Source organism: Poromitra crassiceps (genome assembly GCF_964638095.1).
Source record: "Poromitra crassiceps genome assembly, chromosome: 20".
In the NCBI taxonomy this organism is placed as follows: Eukaryota; Metazoa; Chordata; class Actinopteri; order Beryciformes; family Melamphaidae; genus Poromitra; species Poromitra crassiceps.
The window spans coordinates 21,053,382-21,066,585 of record NC_139637.1 but is presented as its reverse complement, the minus strand read 5'-3'; the positions used below and the strand labels follow the sequence as shown (position 1 = coordinate 21,066,585).

Below are 13,204 nucleotides of genomic sequence, written 5' to 3'. Positions count from 1 at the left end.
TATTTACCTGCACTCATAAGCAAACACGTTGCTGCCACCACTGGAAAAGAAACATCACAGATTATTTTACAGAGCACCATTGTTTTCAATGGGCAACACAAAGCAAACAGGTTCAAACTCTGAACAATCAGTACAAATAATCTTAAAACTTTGAACAATCGGTATAATGTACAGATAATTTAAAAACTTTGATCAACCAATATAGCCTACAAATAATCTTAGAACTTTGAGCAATCAGTATAATGTACAGATAATTTAAAAACTTTGATCAACCAATATAGCCTACAAATAATAATAAAAATAATAATAATAAAACTTTAAACAATATTCAGTGGCTCCTTGTCAATTAGGGTCAATCAACATCAAAGCTTCTTAAGTGAATGTAAAGTCAGCTGTATACTCACACAGTGTAGAGCTGAGTCTGATGCAGAGCATGGTGCCAGTGGTTGCTGAACAGACTAATGGTGTTTGGAACAGCTACACTCAGTACTTATATACCGGGGTCAAAGGGCATATAAGGGTCATTTTATGCTGAACACAAACTGGTTCAACTGGCTCTGAGCCAACTGGCTCGATATTATGGATACACAATAATAATTGATGACAATAATAACAACACATAATAATAATAATAATAATCATTATATTATTGCTGAATGCCCATCTGTAAAGCAGGATGTAATATATGATTCATCAGTTGTAATCGATCAGGAGGAAGGAGGAAATGTAAAGAATATGTGGGAATGTGGCTTGTCAAGATCAGGAAGGAAGTATATTTCCCACATGGGAACAAAAGAGTGATGTCGCAAGCACAGGTGACACACTCCTTTTTTTGTATCATAGTTTTTTTAATTGTTTCCTTTGTTAATCAAGCATTCAGGGCACAACAACACAGACCGTAGGTATTGACAACATGTACAAAGCACTCCAAAACAAGGGAGAAAAAAAAAAAAAAAAAACTATCTATATACCTGTGTACCCACTCTCAAACACTCACTCAAGCATACATGCTTCCACCCACACTCAGACATCCTCTCACACATGAGCGTACACGCACGCATGTGCACACGTGTACGCATGCACGCACGCACGCACACGCACACACACACACACACACACACACACACACACAAGCCAAAATATGCATGTACAGGCATAGTGTACTCTCCTCTCTCCACATAGCAGACTTTAGCGTCTGTCACATCGGTCAATCAGAATCAGAATCAGAAAGACTTTAATGTTGACACTTGTTGACACTTGTGTCAACATGGGGGAAATCCCCATGTTGATACAAGTGTACAAAATGGAATAACATTGTTGAGTACATTGTGTGTGTTTCAGGCACATTTGCAACAAAATGATTAAAACAAAATCACCGGGAATAGACAATTCCAGTCAAATAGAATAAGTAAAAAAAAAAAAAAAAAAAAGGGGGGGGGGGGGGGGGGTGCAGTACAAGACCAGTCTATAAGTAAAGGTTGTGACAGAAATATTCAGGAGACAATATTTTGTAATAACCCACCCTCCACCCACCCCAAAACCGTACCACCTGTCTAAACCAGGGGTGGCCAAACTACGGCCCGCAGGCCAACTGCGGCCCGCTGCCTGTTTTTTATATACTGAATTAATGTTTAATACTAATGTTATGTTAAATTATCTCTGTCTTAACCTGTTGGCACAGGAAAAGAAAATTTGATAACATACAGAAATACCCATTGTAATAGGTGAGCGCATCAATAAACTATGTGTCATATATTTATTTAGGTAGAAATTCAATTTTTGATGGCACAAGGGTTTTCTGGTCCAATCTTTTTGCCGCGTAAACTGCCGCGCTTAATATTGTTTGGCCCACGACTCCTTATATTTTTCTGTATGCGGCCCACAACCAAAAAAGTTTGGTCACCCCTGGTCTAAACCATTAAGCTATGGCAGATTGCTGAAACTCCGATTAAAAAAGAGAGAAAGAAAAAAGGAACAAACACCACCAATTCAAGATAAATACTAGTCTGTGTTGGTTTCCCTGGGATATGCCAGGAACGGTTCCCAGATTTCCAGAAAGCTGACCAATCTATTGTTTAATTTATATATAAGACGTTCATATGAAGCTGTTTCCGCAAGTGTGTTAAGCCATTCTTGATAGTTTGGGGGTTCGCTCTCCTTCCAGTGTCTTATATGACCCTCTTGGCAGTAGTAATGGCTACTTTTAGCCAATTCAGATGTTTAACTCTCACATCTTTAATATCTTAATGTTCAGGAGGCATAACCTAGGGTTAATGGATATACGTGTCCCCAAACTATTACTAATCTTCTCCATAACCTTTTGCCAAAAAAGTGACTAAAGATGGGCAGTTGCAGAACATAATGCACAATGTCACCTAGGTTGGAATTGCATCTCCAGCATAGGCTGGATGGCAGTAAGCCCATCACCTGTAGCCTTGCTGGAGTGAAGTAAATTCTATTAAAGATTTTATATTGAATGAGTTTTGATCTGGCGTCTCTCATAGGGAGAAGCATCTGCTCTACTAATGTACTCCATTCGTTGTCATAGAAAGTAACTCGTAGGTCTCTTCCCCACACTGTCTTCAGCCCTTCTGTGCTTAGTACACTATATTTGCATAGAAGACAGCTATAAATTAGACTTGTGGCAAGTGGCAAGTTGTATACAGTTTTAATTTGGTCGTCTATTTCCGATTGTAGGGGGAGTCTGGATCCAAGTCTGCCAACACCAAATAAACAATCTCTTGAGTTGGAGTTAAACTGGTCCTTTAAACTCTCAAAGGATTGTAGAATGTTCTCCTACTCATATACCTGGGTTGAGGGCAGTCTTTGATTTTACGCTGCACACAAACTGGTTCAACTGGCTCTGAGCCAACTGGCTCTATATTATGGATACACAATAATAAGTGATGACAATAATAACGCATAATACCTGGTTATTTGTTCAATAAAGCTTGTTAAAACGTCCTACGAGTCTCTCATGATTGAATAATTATTATTATTGCTGAATGCCCATCGGTAAAGCAGGATGTGACATATGATTCATTGGTTGTAATGGATTAGGAGGAAAGAGGAAATGTAAAGAATATTTGGGAATGTGGCTCGTCAAGATCACCAGGAAGAATATTTCTGGTGACCGTCTACATAAGAGCAATGTCGCAAGCACAGGTGAGACACTCCTTAAAAAAAAATAGAAATCGGACAAAAGGGAAGTCAGGAGACACTTCCTGAATTTTGATTTTATGCTGAACACAACCTGGTTCAACTGGCTCTATATTATGGATACACAATAATAATTGATGACAATAACAACGCATAATAATAATAATAATAATTATATTATTGCTGAATGCCCATCTGTAAAGCAGGATAATAATAATAATAATAATAATAATGATTGGATTTATATAGCGCCTTTCCAAGGCTCAAAGCGCTTACACAGAATCATTATTCGTTCACACCATTCGTACCGGTGGTTCAGAAGCGTGGCAGCCACACATTGGCGCTCAACGGTCCCTCCGAACCACCATCATCATTCATGTCAACATTCATACCAATCATACCAATCATACCATTCATGTCTTACATTCATACCAATCATACCAGGCAAGGAGGGTTAAGTGTCTTGCCCAGGGACACAACGATTAACAGCTGGGAGGGAGCGGGGATCGAACCGCCAACCCTTGCGTCATTGGCTGACCCGCTCTACCTCCTGAGCTAAAGCCACCCTCAAAGGATGTGATATATGATTGATCAGTTGTAATTGATTAGGAGGAAATGTAAAGAATATGTGGGAATGTGGCTTGTCAAGATCACCAGGAAGGAAGTATATTTCTCACATGGTGACTGCCTACATAAGAGCAATGTCACAAGCACAGGTAAAGAGAGACACTCCTTTAAAAGAAATCTGACAAAATAACTCATAAGACACTTCCTGAATTTATTAAAAACAGTATTCCACATAGAAATATATTATTCCATTAAACCATATTTACAAAGTGCATCACTCATTGCTTGGATATAAGGCAACACCATTTTGATGATGATAGTGATAACAAGACAAGATGCCGAAGAGGCTTAGGGCCACACGTGAATATTTTATTTGAGTTCTGCCATTAATCTTAAATGACGTAATGTAATCTCAGAATTCTGAGAATAAGTCTTTACTTTGATTAAAACTTAAATAATTCCTTTCATCTCATGATTCTTCTGACTAAACTCAGAATTTTGATTCCCACCCACCCTCATAATTCTGACAATAATCTCAGAATTCTGAATTCATCTCAGAACTAATACATTTTCCATTTGTGGCCCGAAACCTCTTTGATACAAGATAAAATCACATAATAAAAAAAGCACCATGTGGCAGATTCCCAAACAGATAGATGTGGATAAATCATTGTTCAATCTGGTAAATTATGACATGATAAATTTGAACAAGAGTACATTTTTCTGTGGACTGCCTGAAACACCCTGAAGCTTTGAGGCATTATGTCGTGTTATTATATATACAGAATGTGATATTTGGCAGGTTATCTCCGCATGTTGGAGACTCATCTAAATTTCAATAATGAAGACTATATACTTCCCAGCCAACACCCAGCTCATCATTGCTATGCACGTCCCCTTTCATTCATGTCTCTGCCCCGTCCATTCACAGTCACCCTCACCCACGCTTTCCCTCTCTGGCAATAGCCAATTAGCTCCTTTCCCTCGTTTTTCCGCTGAGCCAATCACCTAAGCGGTTGAGTGTATACTTTGTTGTTACGCCACACAGTTGCTGTGATCGGCGTTGAAGCAGTTGTTCCGCCCCACCTCCTCCCCTGCCACCACCAACGTCATGTCTCCTGAAGAATCTCACATCTGAGGAGTGTCATCATATCATGGAGTCATACGCCAAACCTAATTTGTTTATTGGATCATTAAATTTGATTTGAACCTTCTTACTAGTCTCTAATTATTGAAAAACATTCATTGTGCAAACGGTCCTGAGATTGAGATGATGGTCAATATACAGTATATGTGCTGTACTCTGTCCCTGAGTCCATGATGTAGGCTTATTACTGTAGCTATTCTGTTACCATTTGGCCAACAAGGAAGCAAAAGAACATAGGCTGATATGTTTTCTTCACATACCAGTGTTGAATACAATGGCCCTCATTCATTAAGCTGTCATCATATTGCAGAAATGATTCTAAAACTTATTCATGAAACTTTGTCACGAGACCACAATTAGAGCAAAGTACAGCAATGATCGATAAATCAGAGGCAGCCATGGAATTGATCATTTACACACCAAATAACAATGTCACCCAAAGTCACACTTACATGATCTTTTCGGAAACCTGTGCGGGAAAACGCTTTTACTCTGAAGGCAGAACAACCAAACTTCCTGTTTTAGCCTAACTTGCTATGCCTAACTTCCTGGCTGTTGCTTGCTAACCTGCAGTCACTTGACACTTGTGGATTTGATTGAGCACTCGGTGCTCTGTTGGAGGGATACTCTTGGTTCGATTACTCTTGCCTGTAGCGTGTGCCTCCGTGACATAATTATATAATTATATTAGCAGTGTCTAAGCGACCACCCGTGCTCGGCATTATATCTGTACTAGAATAACACAGTCACAACAGGTATGCGGGGAACTGCGATAGCAGCAGTTAGGAGGAAATTCAGACAGACAGGGTGAGTCCTGGTAAGGTTACTCGGTGGCCTCACGTGTTGTTTTGTTGTTATGTAAACTATAAAGGCAACATTTCAGCGTCAGTGCGTGTGTGTTGTGGTAATCATTATCTTGCACAGCCTGCACTGCAGTGCAACACGCTGCTCAGTGCTCACACTCTGTGCTTTTTGGAGGTGTTGAAATATAAATAAGTTTATTGCGCTGCTGTCTTTAGTAGCCAGTAGTCACAGCCTCCAGAGAGACTTTACAGCGGGGAGAAGGGCAGAGTAAGCAGCACACGTACATGAGAGCCGCCCCGCCGTAACGTAATTACCCTAGTTAAAGTGTAAATCGATTTTACAATTTTCTTTTTTTTTTAACATCGTCCTAACTAATTAATTTGATTACGATTCAAAATCGATTGATCGAGCAGCCCTAGGTGTGATGCCCACGATGAGGGACCTGAGTAGTAGGAAACCAGATCGAAAGCTTGAGTCTGGTGGGAGGACCTGTAATCTGGCGTTTGCTGTGAACAAACATGAGACATGGGGTATGTCCTCATTGTTCATTGTTCTTGAGACACACACACACGTCCACACAAAAGCATGTTTGCTCAGCTGCAGGTGAACGTGAAGGCAAGGAGGAGGAGGAGACTGAAGATGACTTGCTGTTGTCTGGATGCTCCGCCCTTCAACAGGACCTCCACTGGGTAGTGATCACTGACGTCCAGTGCCTGAAGAGAGACCACACAGTAAACCACTGACAACATCCACCCATAAACCACTGACATCTCTCACTCTCACACACACACACACACACACACACACACACACACACACACACAGTGGTTACCTGCTCCTCTGTGAGTCGGTATTCCTTTTTGAAGTCAAACGGTTTGGCAGAAAGAGGCATAATGGCTCTGGCAAACTTCTCCCCGTGTACAACAATCCTAGAATCAAAAATAAAAATCATATTTCTTCTAAATATCTTCGGCCTTTAGTATGGTTGCTACACTGTAAACTATAGCGAATGTGCTGAAGTTAACTTCAACAGGTTTATGCCGCATATTTCATTAATAGTTCTAGTTGTTGTGTGTTGTGTGTACGATCTACAAGAGCAGAACCAGCCCAGAACCAAGTGCACAAAAATGTAACCAACAAGTTACTGGGTCTTGAAAATACCATGACAGCATCGTCCAAAAATATATCAATTAGATAACTTGTAAAAATCAAAAGTGCAACATATTAGAAAACTATCTTGGGGCATGAGAACAATAAATAATATGAAGGCTGCTCTATAACTGTGGCTGATGTGATTGAGCTGTATACGGAGCTGATGTGATTGAGCTGTATACGGAGCGTGATGTGATTGAGCTGTATACGGAGCAGATGTGATTGAGCTGTATACGGAGCTGATGTGATTGAGCTGTATACGGAGCTGATGTGATTGAGCTGTATACGGAGCTGATGTGATTGAGCTGTATACGGAGCTGATGTGATTGAGCTGTATACGGAGCTGATGTGATTGAGCTGTATACGGAGCTGATGTGATTGAGCTGTATACGGAGCTGATGTGATTGAGCTGTATATGGCTGATGTGATTGACTGTATACGGAGCGTGTGAGTTTACCTGTCGTAGGCGCAGGAGGTGGACTCTCGCACGGTGGTGTCGGTCTTCTCAGGAATCAGCCAGAGGAAGGCACTGTTGGTAATCAGACGCACGTCTTTCCTGTTCTTCTTGGGCAGGTAGCCACAGTCGGCATTGAAGTCCCCCAGCAACATCACGTCCTACGCACAGCAATGCTGAGGGTCACGCTACGTCATCTATCTACACGTACAATATTTTATTTGGCCGTGTTGTTGTTTAAACTTTGTTGAAACAGTTCTAGCTGATGATTAGGATTATCTTCATGCCAATTATATTTTGTTTCCTACCTCAGTTTTCCACCTCTTCCTGACATCTTGGAAGACATCATAGAGAGCATCCAGCTCTTTGGTGGCGTTGGATGGAGTGGTGTGCTGGGGTATCAGGACAAACTGCTTTATAGCTGAATACACAGAGGAGAGAGAGTACGTGTACAAACCAATCACGAATAAGTCTTTTTTTATTCACCTACAGTATATGTAATATGTAGCCCCGCCCACTTGACCCATTGTGTCACGACTTCCTGTTCAAAACACCGGCTGTTTTACCTGCTCAAACTAGTCTGACTCACCTGGTCAAACCTAGTTTGACTCACATATGAATCAGACTAGGTTTGTGAGTCACAGGAAGTGTAAACACAATCAAGAACTTCCGATTGTATTTACACTTCCTGTTGTTCTCTCAAGTCAGACTGTCTCTTCTACATAAGGTGAATTCACCTTATGTTCCAACACAGGGGTCAGCCAGTTACTTCCTATTGTGTTTACACTTCCTGTGACAGTACAGTACTAGTGAGCAGGTAAAACAGACGGTGTTTTGAACAGGAAGTCATAACACAACTTGGTCAAGTGGGCGGGGCTACATGAGGTGAATAGACCACACGTGTTGACTAGACCAAAACGATGTAACAAACCCGCCAAGTAACTCACTCCTTTTTAGGAAGGTTGCTATTTATACGCATCAACTTAAATGCAAATTCCCCATACCTGTACGTTTCATGATGTATTCGTGGTCTCTGTGGGAATCCTGTGTGTCAGTGAACTTACTTGTCTTGGGGGCTTTGAAGCGAACAACAAACGGCTCTCTGGAGAAGGCGTCGACATCTCCTGGGAGATTGTCTGGGTACTGGTACTGGTCCATCAAAGTCACGGAGCCAGTTCTGCACACATAAGACAAGTACAACTTTAGGGTTACTGCATGTACAAAGGTTGTCTTTTGGACTCTAGATAGGCCTACTCATAAACACGTGTGTACACACACACACACACACAGACACAGACACAGACACAGACACAGACACAGACACACACACACACACACACACACACACACACACACACACACACACACACACACACACACACACACACACGCACACACACACACACACACTTCAGCTCACCTGTAGACAAACACATACTGCTCCTGGTAGTCAGATCTACCCAGTCTTTCACTGGCAACATGTTTGTACTCATGGTCACTGTCATACCTGAGATATTGAAGAGGCACAGAGACACCAAAACAACTGTTAACACTTTATTAACTATGAATTATTCATTTATGAATTATGCGCGTCTGTGTGAGAAGTGATGAGCGCTCAGTGTTGCACTGTATTGAACCGTTCGTGTGTCTCGCATGTCTTCCTGTAGCAGATCACTCTGTGTCTCATGCAGTATTTAAAAACCTAGCTATAGATGAGAGCATTGTTATCTTCACTATAAAAGCCAGACTACAGGCCTTACCAACCAAGCTCAATCTTTCCATCTGGCTTCCGAACAGTCATGCTCCTCACTGACTGTATACATCATGGTCATGAACAGATCACTGAAACCATGTCTCACATCTTAAAATTTGGTTGCCATGCATACAAAGGGCTTTACATATGTAGGCACGATAGAATAGTGGATTTGATATCAAAAGATATCTCCTCTATTTTCAGATCTTCTATTTCACTCTATAAACATTCCACCGTATGTTCAGTCTGTGTAGTGACGACTCTGATGTGTTCTCTAATATGGAGCAGACCATTTCACAGCTGGGCTACAGGTGTAAACTTATAGTTTTCATATTTGGTAGCCTGTGTCATGTCCATAAACTGGTTGTGAGTGGCCTCCAGATGGCTGGTCTACCTAAGAGAAGGGCCAAACAGTTAGCGAGATACTGTTCAATATCTACTATTATCGGCAGCCGCTCAATCTGGAGGAGGCGCTGCTTTTTGTACCCATGAAATTGGATACTGTCCCTTATCTTGTATTACAGTATAACTGTATGTCAATCTGCCTTTGTCATCACCCTGTGTGGTATTATATATATCTTCTTTGTATGCATTATTGTGGTCGCCAATTAGGCACTCTTGTATCTGACCAACTCCCAACATCTGATTGCATTACTAGTGTTTATGTCCTTTGTACTCTGTATCTATGTGGACATAAATAACTAATTTAAATGTGTGTGTGTGTGTGTGTGGGGGGGGGGGGGGGTTGTGTGATAACTTACTGGTTGAGTTGGGTCAACAGCTGTGGCAAAGCTTTCTGTTTGCTGTCTCTCACTTCCTGAAGTAAACACACATCACAGCGGCTGATGAGCTGGAACACACACGCACGCACGCACACGCACGCACACACACACACACACACACACACGCACACACACGCACACGCCTGTTATTAGCATAGTGATAAAACAACATGGCAAAATGATGACGTTCAGAGAGAGAAGGTACGAAGAATCAAATCTCTAGCTGGATCAAATCCACCTCCATCAGTGTCTTACCCTGACAAGTGTGTGTGTGTGTGTGTGTGTGTGTGTGTGTGTGTGTGTGTGTGTGTGTGTTTGTCTTACCCTGACAAGTGTGTGCATGACTTTGGGCTTGCTGGCCTTGCTCTCTCCAAAGCTATGGAGGTTGAAGGCACAAATTCTGAATTTTGACGCCCCCTGAAGGCCACACACCAACGACAGGAGGAGGAAGAGGAGTAGGAGGGAAGAAGACCTCATGGCGCGTTCACCTTCAATCTGTGTATATACTATACATGCAGAGAAACACACGCAAACATGAGACATTTACCGCTTGTATGCACACACAACATACAGAATTACTACATATCAAGTCCTGACTCCTGACCAAGAAATGCTATTTGGTGATACATATATATATACATATACATATACTACTACCACTAAAACTAACAGTCACTATACCCTGGGACTCTCCATTCACTGATTAGACTGAACACGTCTAGGCAGGCGCAAGTGTTCGATCTGGTAAGCCAGATAAGAAAAGAATGTGTGTGCTCTCTCTCTCTCTCTCTCTCTCTCTCTCTCTCTCTCTGAAAATTCTGGTGTAGTCCTACACTACACTGTGGTGAAACCATGGGTGAAACCCACGGTCCCTGGTCAAATCCAGGTTGTCACAACACAGCGGGCACATAAACAATCTATAACGCGTTGTATTTTTTCCACTCAGGAACGCACACAGACCCACAAATAAAATAACAATCACAATCACAATCAGTCTCTCAAGCACACTTGAACTTTTTAACAGAGGTTGTCTCACACACACACACACACACACACACACACACAAGCCATTGTCTGCATTAAGATCAGAACATGGTGTGGTGGAGAAGACGGGAAATCCCGGAGACATTTCACACAACAAACAAGGAACTGAACAGCAGCTATAGTTAACCAGCCGCTTGTTCCACTTCTCTCTTCTGATAAATACATAGCTAAGAACTTCTATACTATTGGATACTGAGTTGTACTGTCAGTTTTGGCAGACTAGTGTGTTTTAGCAGTGTTTTAGCTGTCAGATAGCTGATCCCAGAGCTATAATTAGCGAGGCAAGCACAACTCAGCCTGGCTATTCCAGTTTTTCCCCTATGGCTTTTCACAACGTGTCCACAAGAGGAGAGAGAGAAGAAACACGCACCAATAGTGCAGATAAGCCTACATGTATGTATAGTGACTATACATACATGTAGGCTATAATGTATTCTGCACTATACTACTATTATACACTATTATACTATAGTCTATTCTCTCCCACGCGTTCTGTCTCTTCCTCTTGTCAGTCTTGTGCGATATACACACAAAAAAAACATCTAAAGTTACAGTCCCATTCAGGAATGTATTTCCTTGTTCTAAAGAACAAACTAAAATCAAAACAATATGGAGCTACAGTAGCCTACAGCTACGACACACGTTCTTGACAACTTACCTAGCTAGTCGATCGTTGAGGGACTCAATGGATTCGTTTGTTTGGTCCACTTCACTCGCCACTCCCTGCTCTCTGTTTGTTTCAGGTTTCAAAGTTCGCTAAAGTTGAAAATGGGAGGGGCAGTCTGCTCCAGGCGTTCTCCGGCAGCATTATGACGTCGCTTTGGAGTCACTGTACATTGAACGTTCGTAAATAATAATAAAAACAAATCGTCCAGCAATGTTGTGACTTATGTCTCCTCCACACCTACAGATTTTCAAATCCTTGAAGATTATAACAACCTTGAGAGTCCATACACCTCACGACAGAGATAACCAATTCTCGTCAGGTCTGGGGGAGGCATTTAGTGTTATTCTAGTATATAACTCAGAGCGCGGGTGGTTTAGCTCTAGACACTGCTAATGTAATTATGTCACGGAGGCAGACTTGACCATAGGCTTTTACTGTGGAACACACACAGTACAGGCATGAGTAATCGAACCAAGAGTATCACTCCAACAACAGACCAACATAACAGAGCCCCGAGTGCTCGATCAAAAATCCACCACAAGCAACGTTCGCTGCTGATTCGCTGAACGTGCGCCCAGCACCATTATGACGTCACTTATGACGTCAGCGTAGGGTCATATACAGTCCACGTGTTTAAGCTGCCAACACTTTCACCATGATGAGTCATCAGAAGAGTTGTGAAAATGGCGTATTAACGCAGCGGCCGAAAGAAGAAAGACTTGGGGTGAAGTTAAAGAGGTTGATTGAAAAGATGGCCGCGGATGAGCAGAGGAAGAGGATGGCTGAGGAGGCTGATGCAGCAAAGTCAGCAGCAGGCCAGGCCACACCTAAGCCAAACTCCCCAGCAGGTTTTCAGAGGAAAAGGGCAGTGGTAGTCTTGCGCAGACTATCCGAGCATAATATACGTAATGCAATGAGGCAGCATGGTAGCACACAGACCATAACACAGACGCAGGTATGCGGCAGGAAAGTCAATGGCCACACCCGCCGACATGCCCCTGAAAGGATACCGGTTTCAACCGTCCAAGCCCTCCCTCCCCCCAGGCGTCAACGCTCCAAGGGCCGCCTCTTCACGCCGCTGTCTGAGGACCGCATGGAGGGCCCTCCCCGCGGGCAAACCAAGCATGAGCGTGGCCTGGACGCCTACATGGACGAGTTATCTTCTTCTCCAGGACCTCCGGGTTGTGTGAGCGGTGGTTCTTCTAACGGCCAGCAGGACGCCACAGTGCTGCCAGCGCTCCAGCAGGCTCAAGGCTGGTCATGGACGTGGAGGATGGGGATGGGAATGGAGAGCCAGGACCAGAGCCAGACAGCGGACGCCTCCTTGGAGACGCCCACCATGCCCTGGTTATCCTACATGGTTTTGTAGTCCAACCGCAGCTACTGTGAATTATTTTTGATATGTTTCTTGTTCTGGTTAAAAAAAATAAAGAAATAATCTGTTTTGCAATTATCTTTGATTTTGCATTATTCGGCCTGCTCTCTACCCTAGATGAGTGACCAATCCAGTTTTTACCAGGTTAAATGGCACAACACTGGCCCAGACAAATACATTTCAGAGCAAAAGAAAAGGTAAAAGAAAAGACAAGAACAAAGAAAAGAAAATACACTTGGGTCCACAAATGGACTCATTAGTGTGGATGGGCTAGCTAGAGCTACACTGGTTTGTACATCA

At 42.5% G+C, this 13,204-nt stretch overlaps 2 protein-coding genes across 2 annotated transcripts in view; both read right to left on the bottom strand.

Annotated features, from left to right (window-relative positions):
- Nucleotides 1-497, bottom strand: part of LOC310794690 (L-rhamnose-binding lectin SML-like) — a 77,940-nt gene extending 77,443 nt beyond the window's left edge. Inside the window, exons 1-2 of the mRNA XM_083656691.1 lie at nt 405-497; nt 8-40 (exon numbers count right to left, since the gene is read on the bottom strand). Coding sequence (XP_083512817.1) covers nt 8-40; nt 405-435 — 64 coding nt within the window. The 5' untranslated portion in view covers nt 436-497. The remainder of the gene's footprint in view (nt 1-7; nt 41-404) is intronic.
- Nucleotides 498-3,917: 3,420 nt separating this feature from the next.
- On the bottom strand, nt 3,918-11,618 carry dnase1l1 (deoxyribonuclease I-like 1). The gene is made up of 9 exons (XM_083656719.1): nt 11,521-11,618; nt 10,143-10,324; nt 9,798-9,886; nt 8,704-8,790; nt 8,348-8,460; nt 7,592-7,704; nt 7,287-7,444; nt 6,510-6,606; nt 3,918-6,390 (listed from the first exon to the last, which is right to left on the bottom strand). The coding sequence occupies exons 2-9, from the start codon at nt 10,293-10,295 to the stop codon at nt 6,271-6,273; spliced, it is 930 nt and encodes a 309-aa protein (XP_083512845.1). The 5' UTR covers nt 10,296-10,324; nt 11,521-11,618; the 3' UTR covers nt 3,918-6,270.
- Nucleotides 11,619-13,204: the final 1,586 nt, after the last annotated feature.